The 13779-nt window shown below is 29.4% G+C and overlaps 1 protein-coding gene across 1 annotated transcript; it reads right to left on the bottom strand.

Moving 5' to 3' along the window:
* Positions 1 to 1878: 1878 nt before the first annotated feature.
* On the bottom strand, positions 1879 to 13082 carry LOC113381397 (mannose-1-phosphate guanyltransferase alpha-like). Its single transcript, XM_026620326.1, has 3 exons — positions 13054 to 13082; positions 12734 to 12971; positions 1879 to 2076 (listed from the first exon to the last, which is right to left on the bottom strand). Exons 1-3 carry the CDS (start codon positions 13080 to 13082, stop codon positions 1879 to 1881), a joined length of 465 nt encoding a protein of 154 aa, XP_026476111.1.
* Positions 13083 to 13779: the final 697 nt, after the last annotated feature.

The raw sequence follows: 13779 nt of genomic DNA, 5'->3' as shown, positions 1-13779 counted from the left end.
CAACTTGTTTCAGGACAAGTCATATTTTTGTAGAAGCTATTATTTTATTTCAGGGACAAATCGATATATGACTGAAGAAGCCACTATTTTATTTCAGGAACAAATCTATATATGATTGTACTATCGTACTGTGGGGATATCAAGCAGGTTGGTTTTGATTTGAAAAAAAAACAATGGGACATGTCATGTATATTTTTGATATCGAAATATTTTTATAGTCAATAAATTTGTTATATTTTTTTATATGTCGGGAGTTTATACTTTAATATTAATTACAACTCCCACATTGGTGACTCACGACGATGGAGATGAAGATAAAGGAGTTTTTTTTTTCGAGGATTTAAGAATTTGACGCAGCACCATAGTCACTGGTCTTCAGAGACGACCTATAAGGTACGTCCAGTCCAATCCATCATAGTTAACGCACTTACTATCTGGATCAGACTTCCGAGGTTACTCATTTGGTATACCCAGACCTCAGTGTCTATTGCTGACAGTAAAAATAATTTGGAGCCTGAACTTTTCATTGGAATGCAATTTAACCTCTCTTTCTCTGTTAACTCAACAAATCGTCTTATAATGCTACCTCCCATTATCGGTGACAACGACGAGTCAAAACAAAATTTGACATAATTTATTGGATTCCACAATTCTGGACTCTTATGTCAAAGAAACCAATGATCCTGATTTGGATAAAGAGACAACTTCTTTCTCTGATCGGAACTCATCAGATACGAATGCAACGCTTGCAGAAATGGAAACTGTACCCATAAATTATGCATTCTAAACATTAAATAATTCTGATATAACTAATACCAATTTGATCGAGGCTGAATCTTAGAAGTTCACCGACATCGAGGTATAGGAAATTTTCCACAAGTTTTTTTTTAGTCAGAACCTTATGCAAAATATGGAGTTGATGGCAGGTCGAATCACCACATACGGTGGATCTGCTGACGAAACATGGAAATTTGTAATTGACCAGTATTACAACACTGGTCTGCTATAATCTGCTTTCCCACCACATTTTTATAACGTGTTTCCCTGTATTTTCTTTTTAAACTGTGAAAAGCAGGCTGGTTTGGATTTGTAAAAAACAATGGGACATGTGATGTATATTTTTGATATCGAAATATTTTTATAGTTAATAAATTTATATTTTTTTATTGTTGGGAGTTTCTAATTTAATATATTGTCATAATCATTACGACTCCCACACCATGATACCGAACCTCTGTTACCTGAAGATAATTATCATCCCGCTCTTCATATTTCTCTTTCCCTTACAACATCCTTTTTACCTAAGGCCAATGCATTACAACTTAATAATAATACCTCTCATTACAATTTTTATAAAGCGGATTTTCCTAATCTTTACATGGAAATTTTAAACACATCGTGGAGTTCTCTGTATACCTGTTCCGACGTAAATGATGCGTGCGATCTTTTTTATGACACTATTTATAGTATATTCGATAGATTTGTACCTAAAACCAAGAACTCTCCATCCAATAAATTTAAACCTTGGTTTAATTCCAACATTATTAAAAACTTGCGTATGAAAAAATACTATCACAAAAAATATAAATTAACTAATAACACTTTATATTACGAAAATTTTAAATTATATAGGAAATTAACAAAATCACTCATGAAAGACGCTTATAACTTATATATAACAGATGTTGAACGTTCTCTATCGCATAATCCAAAATACTTCTGGTCATTCTTACGCAGTAAGACTGCCTCTAACATAGTTCCTAATAGAGTTTGCTACTTGGACAAATACTATGATTCACCTGATGCTATAGTTGATGCATTTAATTCATACTTTACTAGTGTTAATCAACCCAAGCTAGATATGCCTATTTCGTTTGATCATAACAATAGAGTAATGGTTGATATTGAGAAGATTGATTCTAGTTGTGTGCAAGTTGCAATAGCAAGTTTGAAAAATTCTAAAACATTTGGATTTGACGGTATTCCATCATTTCTTGTACGTGATTGTTCAACTGTTCTTTGTGATCCACTTGCATTTTTATTTAATCTGTCGTTGAGTTCAAACACTTTTCCGAACTGTTGGAAGATCGCGCGTATAGTACCAATTTTTAAACATGGCGACTCATCTAATATTACTAATTATAGACCCATATATTTATTATCTAATTTTGCTAAAGTTTTTGAAAAAAATGTATTTAATAAACTAATTCCATCGATAAAATATTTAATTTCTAATAATCAGCATGGTTTTATGCCTGCTCGTTCCACAACTACTAATCTAATATGCATTAAACAATTTCTTGCTGAAAATCTTGACACTAACGGACAAGTTGATGTAATTTACACTGATTTTAGTAAAGCTTTTGACAAAATAGATCACAATATACTTCTTACTAAATTATCTAAAATTGGTTTTAATACTTCACTTACTTATTTCTTTAAAAGCTATCTTCATAATCGTAAACAATTCGTTTTTCTTAATGGATTTTTGAGTAACTTGGAAACTGTCAGCTCGGGTGTGCCCCAGGGGTCCACCCTTGGTCCTCTTTTATTTAATATTTTTATCAACGATATATCGGAAGTAATTAATTGTCCTCACCTATTGTTTGCAGATGACCTCAAGCTATATCTTAAAATAAACTCAATAGATGACTGCCTAGTGATGCAGTCTCAACTAAATTCATTTCACTCCTGGTGTGTTCAAAATAAACTGGATCTGAATATATCCAAATGCAAAATTATTAGTTTTACAAACAAGCGCGTTCCGACGCATTTTAATTATAAAATTTCTGACACCTGCATAGAAAGGTGTGATAAAATATCTGACTTAGGCATTGTATTTGATTCTAGTTTGACTTTTACAGATCACATATCTAATATATGTAGCAAGGCGCAAAAATCATTAGGATTAATATTAAGAAACTGCAAAAAATTTGAATCTAATCTGTCACTAATTAGCATATACTATGCAATTGTACGTTCAAAGCTGGAGTATGGATCGATCATTTGGTATCCTAACCATAGCAATAATTCAGATGCGATAGAGAAAGTTCAAAGAAAATTTCTAAAATATCTATACTTTAAAACGCACAAAATTTATCCTGAACGTGGTTTCGACCACAATATTTTACTTAATACATTCTGCGTATCATCTCTTGCAACACGTCGTTTCACTGATAGTATTTTGTTCCTATATAAACTATGTAATAATGCCATAGATTGTCCTCAAATTCTAGACCAACTATCCTTTAACGTTCCTAGACTCTCATCCCGAACTCAAATGTTTTTCAAATATCCTACTCCTAAGACTAATGCTTTATTAAACTCACCTATAGTGCTAATGTCCTCTAATTTCAACTCAATTAATAAAGATATCGATATTCACAATACTTCAGTAAAACAATTAATTACCATCTGTACAAGTTAATCTTGATATTTTGTCACGAATATGTTTTTCCATAATATATAATTTAGTTTTACCGTTAAGAATTTGACAGTTTTTTTATTTTGTGTTATGTATTGTTAATTATATTATGTTATGTGTTATGTGTTGTTATATCATATATTAGTATATTTGTATTTTTATAATATGTATATTAAAATTGTATTTTTAAGTCCTCCTGGAGCTACTCTGTGGGCTATATGATAAATAAATAAATAAATAAATAAATAAATTTCTGTTCATACAAAGTTATCCAAATATTTGCATCTAAAATAAGTCATATCTGTATTATTTAGAAAAATAGTTGCAAATTTTCATATCTAGGGTTGTCACTAAAAATTTTGTTTAAAACTTGCGAATTTTGTTTAAAAAATCTAAAAATGAATAAAATAATCTACATTACTTCACATTTAGATAAAAAAAATTTATTAGAACTTTATAAAATTAATACAAAAATATATTTTTATTTAAAGAAAATTTGCAGAAGTCGTTATTAATTCTTTGAAAACCCTAAAATACATAGGAATGTAGATAATTTTATCTACTTTCATATGATTTGAATAAAATTTAGAAGTCTGGAACAAAATTTTGTCCTGAAAAAATAACTGTATAAAACCTCCCATATATAAACGAACAGCTAAAATATTATATTTTACATTGTTTTATAAAAAAACGAACTCTACTAACGAGCAAATTAAACTCAGGATCTGATGTAAAAAAGAAATTGAACAAACAAACTGAATCAAGACTTGAATAAAAAAAAGGACTCTACCGACGAGCAAATTGAATTTATAATTAAAACAAGAAAGAACTCTATTGAGCAAATTATATTTGTATAAAAATGCATCGTTTAGTTAATGTCTTCGTTTTACGAAAGAACAACTCTACTGACGAGTAATCACCGATTTTAGATTAAAAATAAAACTGACAAACTAATTTAATTTACTTCATAAAAAAAATTAAGTGTTTCCTTCCTTAGAGTTCAGGTCTCTGATCCGATTAGAGCACATTTTCAAGTTTTACTAATGGACTTAAAATAACGAAAGAACTCTACTGACGAGCAACATCATATTCCTCTAAAAATTTAAATTAACTAGTTGGTTTGGTATTTAGCCTTGAGGCAAGTTACATGAACTTCCCGAAATGTGTAAATAATCGACTTAATCAAAAAAAAATGTGTAAATAATATACTTCATTAATCCTACTTTTAAAACAAACGATAATAATTTTGGCAAATTTTGACGAATTTTTAAAATTAAACTACTTGTCGTTAGGCCGTAATATTACAGTAAGTTCTATAAGACCATGATGTATATCGCCAAAAAAATTTCCATGAAAATCGGCTTAAATTTTTTTTTTCAACAGTTAATTACAAGAAAACGGCTCGGTAGATTTTCACCTAAAATTAATCAGTACCATTCCCAACTAATATCTTTCGAACAGTTTTTGATATTTTAAAATCGGTTCGGTAGGATGAGCTTAAATGTCGACGAAAATTTAACACTTTTTTTCAACAGTTAATTACAAGAAAACGGCTCGGTAGATTTTCACCTAAAATTAATCAGTACCATTCCCAACTAATATCTTTCGAACAGTTTTTGATATTTTAAAATCGGTTCGGTAGGATGAGCTTAAATGTCGACGAAAATTTAACACTTTTTTTCAACAGTTAATTACAAGAAAACGGCTCGGTAGATTTTCACCTAAAATTAATCAGTACCATTCCCAACTAATATCTTTCGAACAGTTTTTGATATTTTAAAATCGGTTCGGTAGGATGAGCTTAAATGTCGACGAAAATTTAACACTTTTTTTCAACAGTTAATTACAAGAAAACGGCTCGGTAGATTTTCACCTAAAATTAATCAGCATCATTCCCAACTAATATCTTTCGAACAGTTTTTGATATTTTAAAATCGGTTCGGTAGGATGAGCTTAAATGTCGACGAAAATTTAACACTTTTTTTCAACAGTTAATTACAAGAAAACGGCTCGGTAGATTTTCACCTAAAATTAATCAGTACCATTCCCAACTAATATCTTTCGAACAGTTTTTGATATTTTAAAATCGGTTCGGTAGGATGAGCTTAAATGTCGACGAAAATTTAACACTTTTTTTCAACAGTTAATTACAAGAAAACGGCTCGGTAGATTTTCACCTAAAATTAATCAGTACCATTCCCAACTAATATCTTTCGAACAGTTTTTGATATTTTAAAATCGGTTCGGTAGGATGAGCTTAAATGTCGACGAAAATTTAACACTTTTTTTCAACAGTTAATTACAAGAAAACGGCTCGGTAGATTTTCACCTAAAATTAATCAGCATCATTCCCAACTAATATCTTTCGAACAGTTTTTGATATTTTAAAATCGGTTCGGTAGGATGAGCTTAAATGTCGACGAAAATTTAACACTTTTTTTCAACAGTTAATTACAAGAAAACGGCTCGGTAGATTTTCACCTAAAATTAATCAGTACCATTCCCAACTAATATCTTTCGAACAGTTTTTGATATTTTAAAATCGGTTCGGTAGGATGAGCTTAAATGTCGACGAAAATTTAACACTTTTTTTCAACAGTTAATTACAAGAAAACGGCTCGGTAGATTTTCACCTAAAATTAATCAGTACCATTCCCAACTAATATCTTTCGAACAGTTTTTGATATTTTAAAATCGGTTCGGTAGGATGAGCTTAAATGTCGACGAAAATTTAACACTTTTTTCAACAGTTAATTACAAGAAAACGGCTCGGTAGATTTTCACCTAAAATTAATCAGCATCATTCCCAACTAATATCTTTCGAACAGTTTTTGATATTTTAAAATCGGTTCGGTAGGATGAGCTTAAATGTCGACGAAAATTTAACACTTTTTTTCAACAGTTAATTACAAGAAAACGGCTCGGTAGATTTTCACCTAAAATTAATCAGTACCATTCCCAACTAATATCTTTCGAACAGTTTTTGATATTTTAAAATCGGTTCGGTAGGATGAGCTTAAATGTCGACGAAAATTTAACACTTTTTTTCAACAGTTAATTACAAGAAAACGGCTCGGTAGATTTTCACCTAAAATTAATCAGTACCATTCCCAACTAATATCTTTCGAACAGTTTTTGATATTTTAAAATCGGTTCGGTAGGATGAGCTTAAATGTCGACGAAAATTTAACACTTTTTTTCAACAGTTAATTACAAGAAAACGGCTCGGTAGATTTTCACCTAAAATTAATCAGTACCATTCCCAACTAATATCTTTCGAACATTTTTTGATATTTTAAAATCGGTTCGGTAGGATGAGCTTAAATGTCGACGAAAATTTAACACTTTTCTTCAACAGTTAATTACAAGAAAACGGCTCGGTAGATTTTCACCTAAAATTAATCAGTATCATTCCCAACTAATATCTTTCGAACAGTTTTTGATTTTTCAAAATCGGTTCGGTAGGATGAGCTTAAATGTCGACGAAAATTTAACACTTTTTTTCAACAGTTAATTACAAGAAAACGGCTCGGTAGATTTTCACCTAAAATTAATCAGTATCATTCCCAACTAATATCTTTCGAACAGTTTTTGATTTTTTAAAATCGTTCGGTAGGATGAGCTTAAATGTGGACGAAAAGTTTTTTTAAAATTACAAAGAAACGGCTTGGCAGATCGTTGCACAAAACTGACAAACGATAGTCCTCACCGAAACACATCAAATGGCTTTTAAATTTCTAAAATCGGTTCAGACGTTTTTGAGAAAACGTCGATCAAAAGTCTAATTTTGACAAATGCCAAAAAGACCATACTGATTTTTGAAAACTTTGATAAATTTTTAAAGCTGAACCAGTTGTCGTAGGGCCGTAATATTTTAGTATGATCTAGAAGACTATGGTATCTATCGTCAAAAAAATAATCATAAAAATCGTCGAAATTTTTTTTTTAAAAACTTTATTACAAGAAAACGGCCCGGCCGATCTCTACCAAAAACTAATCAGCACGATTCCCAACCAATATCTTTCGAACGGTTTTTGAATTTTCAAAATCGATTCAGAATTGCGGGCTAAAACGTGCACGAAAAATTTTTCACTTTTCTGCCATTTATAAAGAAACGGCTTGGCCGATCGTCGCACAAAACTGACAAACAATAGTTCTCGTCCAGATACATCGAATGGCTTTTAAATTTTTGAAATCGGTCCAGCCGTTTTCGAGAAAACGTCGATTTACGGCAAAAAATCTGTTCACATACACACACACACACACACACACACACACACACACACACACACACACACACACATACTTTTTCCAAATTTGGTCTCATTCGATTCAGAATGGCTTGAAACGTCGAGAAAACATAAAATTAGCGAATCGGGTTTTTTGATGAAAACATAAACTTCTCCTTCGGGAAGTTAAAAAAACTCTACCGTCAAGCAAAATGGCTTTAGATATTAATATTAGAAGAGAATTCTATTGACGAGCAAACTAAATCTAGAAATTTAGATTAAAAAAATTTACTGTCGAGCATATGAATTAAAATTAAAATTGAAAAAAAGAACTCTACTGACAAAGACACAGATTATAGAATAGAAATAAAATAAAGTACTTTACTAACAGATGTATATCTAAACAAATGTATATCTATTCAATATTAAGCACATTTTCGTTAATGATTTTACTAAAAGATTAAAATTGAAAAAGGAACTCTACTGACAAGCAAAATTAACTTTTGTCATAAAAAATTAAATACTCTCTACGGATCAGAAATACGGACTGTCCCTAAAAAAACTACTGACGAGTAAAATGAATTTGAATTTGAGGAGCATATTTTTAAAATACTCTGTACGGATCGGAGACATGGACTCTAAAAAAGAAACCTCATTATTATTAATACTAATGCAAAGGGTGCAAAACAATATCGAAACTTTCGGTACTACTAGCATATAATATTATTATTAAATTTAAGTTTATTATTCATTTTAATCATCACCACATAATTTGATTTGCTAATTTCACGTTTTTTTTTTAACATTCCAAATCATTCTGAATCGTTTGGCACTAAAGTCAAAATGAGAAATATAAGTCAAAATTGATAGTTCATCGACGTTTTTCTTCAAATCTGCTTAACCGATTTTAAAAATTTATAAGACATTCGATGAAATTTTATTAGGACTCAAATTTATTGATTTTTGGCTACTATAGGTCAAGCCGTTTATTTATTATTGCCAAAATAGTGCAAGATTTTGCAAAATTTGGCAAAAATCCTGAACCAATTTTAAAAATTCAAAAACAATTTGAAAGATTTCATTTGTGAATTGGGCTGATTAATTTTTGAAAAATATAAATTTTTGCAAGTAAACTTTGTACAGTTTGTCTGAACAAGAATCCTAAAATATTATAAGCTTACAAAAAATAGTTCATTAAACTGTGATACACTAAATCCGTGCCCTTAAGCCATACACCATGTATATTCCAATACCTTCATCCACTCTTAATACAAAAATAATTTATTCCATCGAATATCATCCCTTAAATCCCCTCGATGGCTTTCAAAGCGATTGATTTATGTACTGAGTCGCGTATTAGCGAACGATTCCGCGACATGGGGTGCATCGCGATTGCATAGAAAAAATTCAGTGCAACGGTATTAACCACTTTGTACGCTTCTGGTAATAAATCTAATTTGGATTAATTCGTTTTAAATTGGTACGGAAATTATATAAATAAATATATATAGAGACAGGTTTTGAAATTGACAGGTGAAATAAAAATAATAATGATAATAATAAGAGTATTGCTATAAAAACAGTATTATATGACAATTTTTTTAATTTAAATTTTTTATTGTAAGATATAAATAAAAATGAGTAGTAAATTCGTATTTCTCTCGTCGAGCCCTTTTCAACGATATGTCACATGCAAAATAGTGTTCGAAATTTGCCTTGAGGCAAGTTGCACATTAATATTTTAAGTAATAACATTATTGTGAGCGAGAAAGAGATAAAAGATGCGTCACTAACAAGTGAGTGAGTGAGAAAACAATACAATTTCTGAATTTCATATAGTTAACCCTTATTACAAACTAGTTAATCAAATTTATTTGGGTTTTAATTTAAATTTTAAGATACTATTTGTCTTTGTTTTATCTAATGAATTTTTAGGATGTACATTTTCCTAAAAAAAATAGTTAGCATTGATTTTGATTAGTATCAAATAGTATCAATTTCTAACTATTTTAGTATAAGTAAAAACAAATACTAAATTCGTATTCCTTGCTTCGAGCCCTTTTCAATGATATGTCACTTGCAAAATAGGGTTCGGGATTTGCCTTGAGGCAAGTTGCTGTCCTATCATTTAATTTAACCAAAAATTTAGTTTAAGTATTGAATAAAAATTCATTTTTAGCAAATTTCTGAAATGACAATTTAGCATATTTCCAAAATGATTAATAGATGATTTTGAAAAATGTTTTATTAGAAATAGACTTAAAAAAAACTCTACTGACGAGCAAACTAAATTAACCAATTTAACTGACAGTAAAAAAAACAATTTTAAATAAATCATTTTACAGATCTCCTAGTTAAATATACCCATTTAAAATCCGCAAACAATCCATATAGTTTTATTTGCAATTTTTCACATTTTTCACAAAAGTTTCTGAGAAAAGTTTCACGCTTCGTCGTTCGTTCTATGAATACAAATTGCATTTAACAAGGAGGACGAAAATACTAAAACAGCAACTTGCCGACAGGATGGATTGGTGAAATAGATGGAACTGATATCGGCTACTGAAGGAAACGAAAATCTAAGTGTAAAATCAGTGAAATTTGTGACAATATTCTGATGCATTGAAAAAAAAAAGATAGTTGCAAATTTTTCTTTCTGAAGTTGTAAATAAAAATTTTGTTCCAGACTTCTATATTTTATTGAAATGGTTTGAAAGTAGATAAAATTATCAACATTCTTACATATTTAGATACATTTGCCTTCATACAAGCTTACATGAATATTTGCATTTCAAATTGTTATAATTCTCTTACATATGAATAAAATTAGTTGCAAATTTTCATTTCTAAAGTAAACTAAAAATTTTGTTCCAGGATTGCAAATTTTGTTTGGATGATCTATAAGTTGATAAAATCACGTATATTTTTGCGTATGTAGATACTTTTATGTTCATTCAAACTTAGATGAATAGTGACATATGAAATTTCTTCTATTTTATTACATATGAATAAAATTAGTTGCAAATTTTTATTTCTAGTGTTGCCACTAAAAATTTTGTTGCTCAAATGGTTCCAAATAGATAAAAAACAATTCTCTGAAAGTTTTAGCTCTTAATATTATAGTTTAGATAGAGCGCAATTCCATCAAAGTTTTGTATGGAAATAGCATGGAAAATTTTTCAAAAATTTAAAAAATGTTTTTTATATGTAATTTAGCAAACAAATGAATGAATAATTAATTAGAAAAAAAAACTTGTCCAGCATTCGATCGAAAACTCACATAATTTCACCTTTGAACCCAATACGTATTTTATATAGAGAGGATTGTACTTTTAAAAGACTTTTTTCTGAAAGCAGTTTAATCTTTTTGAATTCGTCAAATAGTGTTAATAAAAGATCAGATCACAATATCATTCATGACTCATATCTAAATTTTTTAAACCTGATTAAAAACAATTAATCCTAATGATTTTTGAATATGTATATACATGTATATATGTTATAATATATGTACATCCATATATGTGCTTATGTGTATGTTTTTGTGTGTACACTATATACATGCACTTGCATATATGTTCATGTATATAATTGTGGATACATTAATATATAGATATGTGCAGTGGCGTCGGAACGAAATTTTTGATGGGTGGGGTCGTTTTTTTTTTTTTTTTAGATAGACAGCCAGTGGTCTCGTTTTTTTTTTTTTTAGAGATATTAGCCCATATAATTTTTTGAAATTCATGGGTGGGCTCAAGCCCACACAGCCCACACGGTTCCGACGCCACTGGATATGTGCATATGTATGTATGAGTATGTAGGTGTGCATATACATGTGCATGTATACGTATATATATACATAATATTTCTCAACATTTACTAAAGCAACATTTCCACTTTTTTCGTAAATTACCAAACAAGAGCCATAAAAAATCATTTTTGCCAAGAATTCCGTGCGTTGTCCTTTACATCTGGCAGACAGAAATCCATATCAGTGTGTTTAAGTCTTGTGTAGTCGTAACATCTACAAATATCTTCCAAAAAAATCGAATGTTTTTAACAAAAAAATATTAGTGATATGGATATATAAATTATTACAGGCAAATAATTTTTGCTTCTCAATTTTATATAAAACCTTTTTTAGTTAATTCTTATTACTCTTTATAAAAATTTTTTCTAATTAATCTGTATTGACCATCGTTAATTAATGTTAGTCAATATTTTTAAAAAAACATTGTATTTGACAGAATAAACCTGATGATGGAACGTACCTAGTTCCGAAACGTCGTATTAAACATCTTCAAAAAACAAATTGTTTTTTATTATTGGATTTACTGTTCGGAAAAGAAACAATCAATATATATATATATATATATATATATATATATATATATATATATATATATATATATATACGTGGTCTGTTCAAAAAGTACCCGGAATTTTCGTTTTTTCAAAAAAATATTTATTTATTCGTCTACATTAATGTGGTCCCCTTCAAAGTAGTCCCCCCCAGATATAATACACTTATGCCAGCGTTTTTTCAAATTTTCGAAGCACCCTTGATATTCACTTTTTGATATGTGCTTGAGCACTCTCAGCGATTTTCTTCAATCGAGGAAAACCGCCGTCCTTTCATGGGTCTCTTCAACTTTGGGAATAGGAAAAAGTCACACGGAGCCATATCTGGTGAATTTTTGCACTTTGCAACACTTTATTTCATTTTTTACGCAAAATTTAATACAAATTCTTTGACTTTTCAATTCTTCCATTGTAAAAATCGCCGAGCTCAGAAAAACACGTCGAACCTTAGCGACTACCACAGACAAAGTAAACAGTGAATATAGCTGAAAATTTCATCATACTTTAGGGGCATGTATACCAACACAATAAAAAAAAAATTTTGACAATCAGACACTCCAGACCCGCGAAATTTAATTATTAGTAATTCCGGGTACTTTTTGAACACACCTCGTATATATATATATATATATATATATATATATATATATATATATATATATATATATATATATATACATATATAATATAATATAATTATCAAAGTATCATTACTTACTTTATCCATTACAAGACAGCCGTAATTAATTGCTTGCTCTTTGGTAGCTTCAGTTCCCATAATTGTTGCTAATGCATTATTTTGTTTCTTATGAAATTCAAGTAATTTCTGTAATGGAAAATCAGCACAAACATCACCATTTAAAATAAAGAAAGCTTCTGGAGATCCTCCCCGAATAAAATCTCGAAAATGATACATTCCACCAGCAGTTCCTAAAGCAGTAAATTCTTGTAGATACCTGTAAAATAAAATTAAATAGTTTTACTGGACTATTATCTGACTTATGTAACTACTTGTTATTCTGAAAAAACTAGATATACCTTATTTTTATTTGATATTCATGTTGCATGTCTGATATAAACTCGCTGATTTGTGAGGCTGGATAGAATCCTATTATTTAAATTTCTTCTAAATTAGGAATGCAAACGCAAGCTTCAACATGATGTTGTATTATTGGTAAGCCGGCAACTGGAAAGAGTGGTTTAGGAACATCGAGAGACAAGGGTCTAAACCTTGTTCCTAGAAAAATAAATCAATAATAATAAATAATCAAGAAATATGCTAAGGTAATGTCTGCATCGACACTATCATTCAGTGGAAAAAAAAAAACTAGATAAAGTTTCAAAATGTGTTTACAAGAATACACTTCTACAACTATTACACTATTGTTTGTTAAATCCTATTCTAATTAATAATTGAAACAAAGTTATACTACATATATGCAATTAACATGAGTGTCAAATAAGAATATAATAAAAACTATATGTATAGTAGTTGATATTCAAAATTTAAAAATTTTATAAATATTTATGATAATAGTTCATACCTTTTTGAGGACCACCTATTAATATAACTCCTTTCAACATATTGTTGTTTAATGAAACCTAAAGTAATTACACAGCATTATTTAAAAACAGTTTTGATAAGCATGAAATGCAAGCTTAGAAAAGATAATAATATGTGACGTATGCAATTTTATTGCAAAAGATAACATACCGATTATATTATATATTATTTTGTTATATGATAAAACGTTATATAAAATT

Source organism: Ctenocephalides felis, unplaced genomic scaffold (assembly GCF_003426905.1).
Source record: "Ctenocephalides felis isolate EL2017-DRISC unplaced genomic scaffold, ASM342690v1 CF-g0.4_SCAFFOLD_02859, whole genome shotgun sequence".
Classification (NCBI taxonomy): domain Eukaryota; kingdom Metazoa; phylum Arthropoda; class Insecta; order Siphonaptera; family Pulicidae; genus Ctenocephalides; species Ctenocephalides felis.
This window is presented reverse-complemented; position numbering and strand designations above follow the sequence as displayed.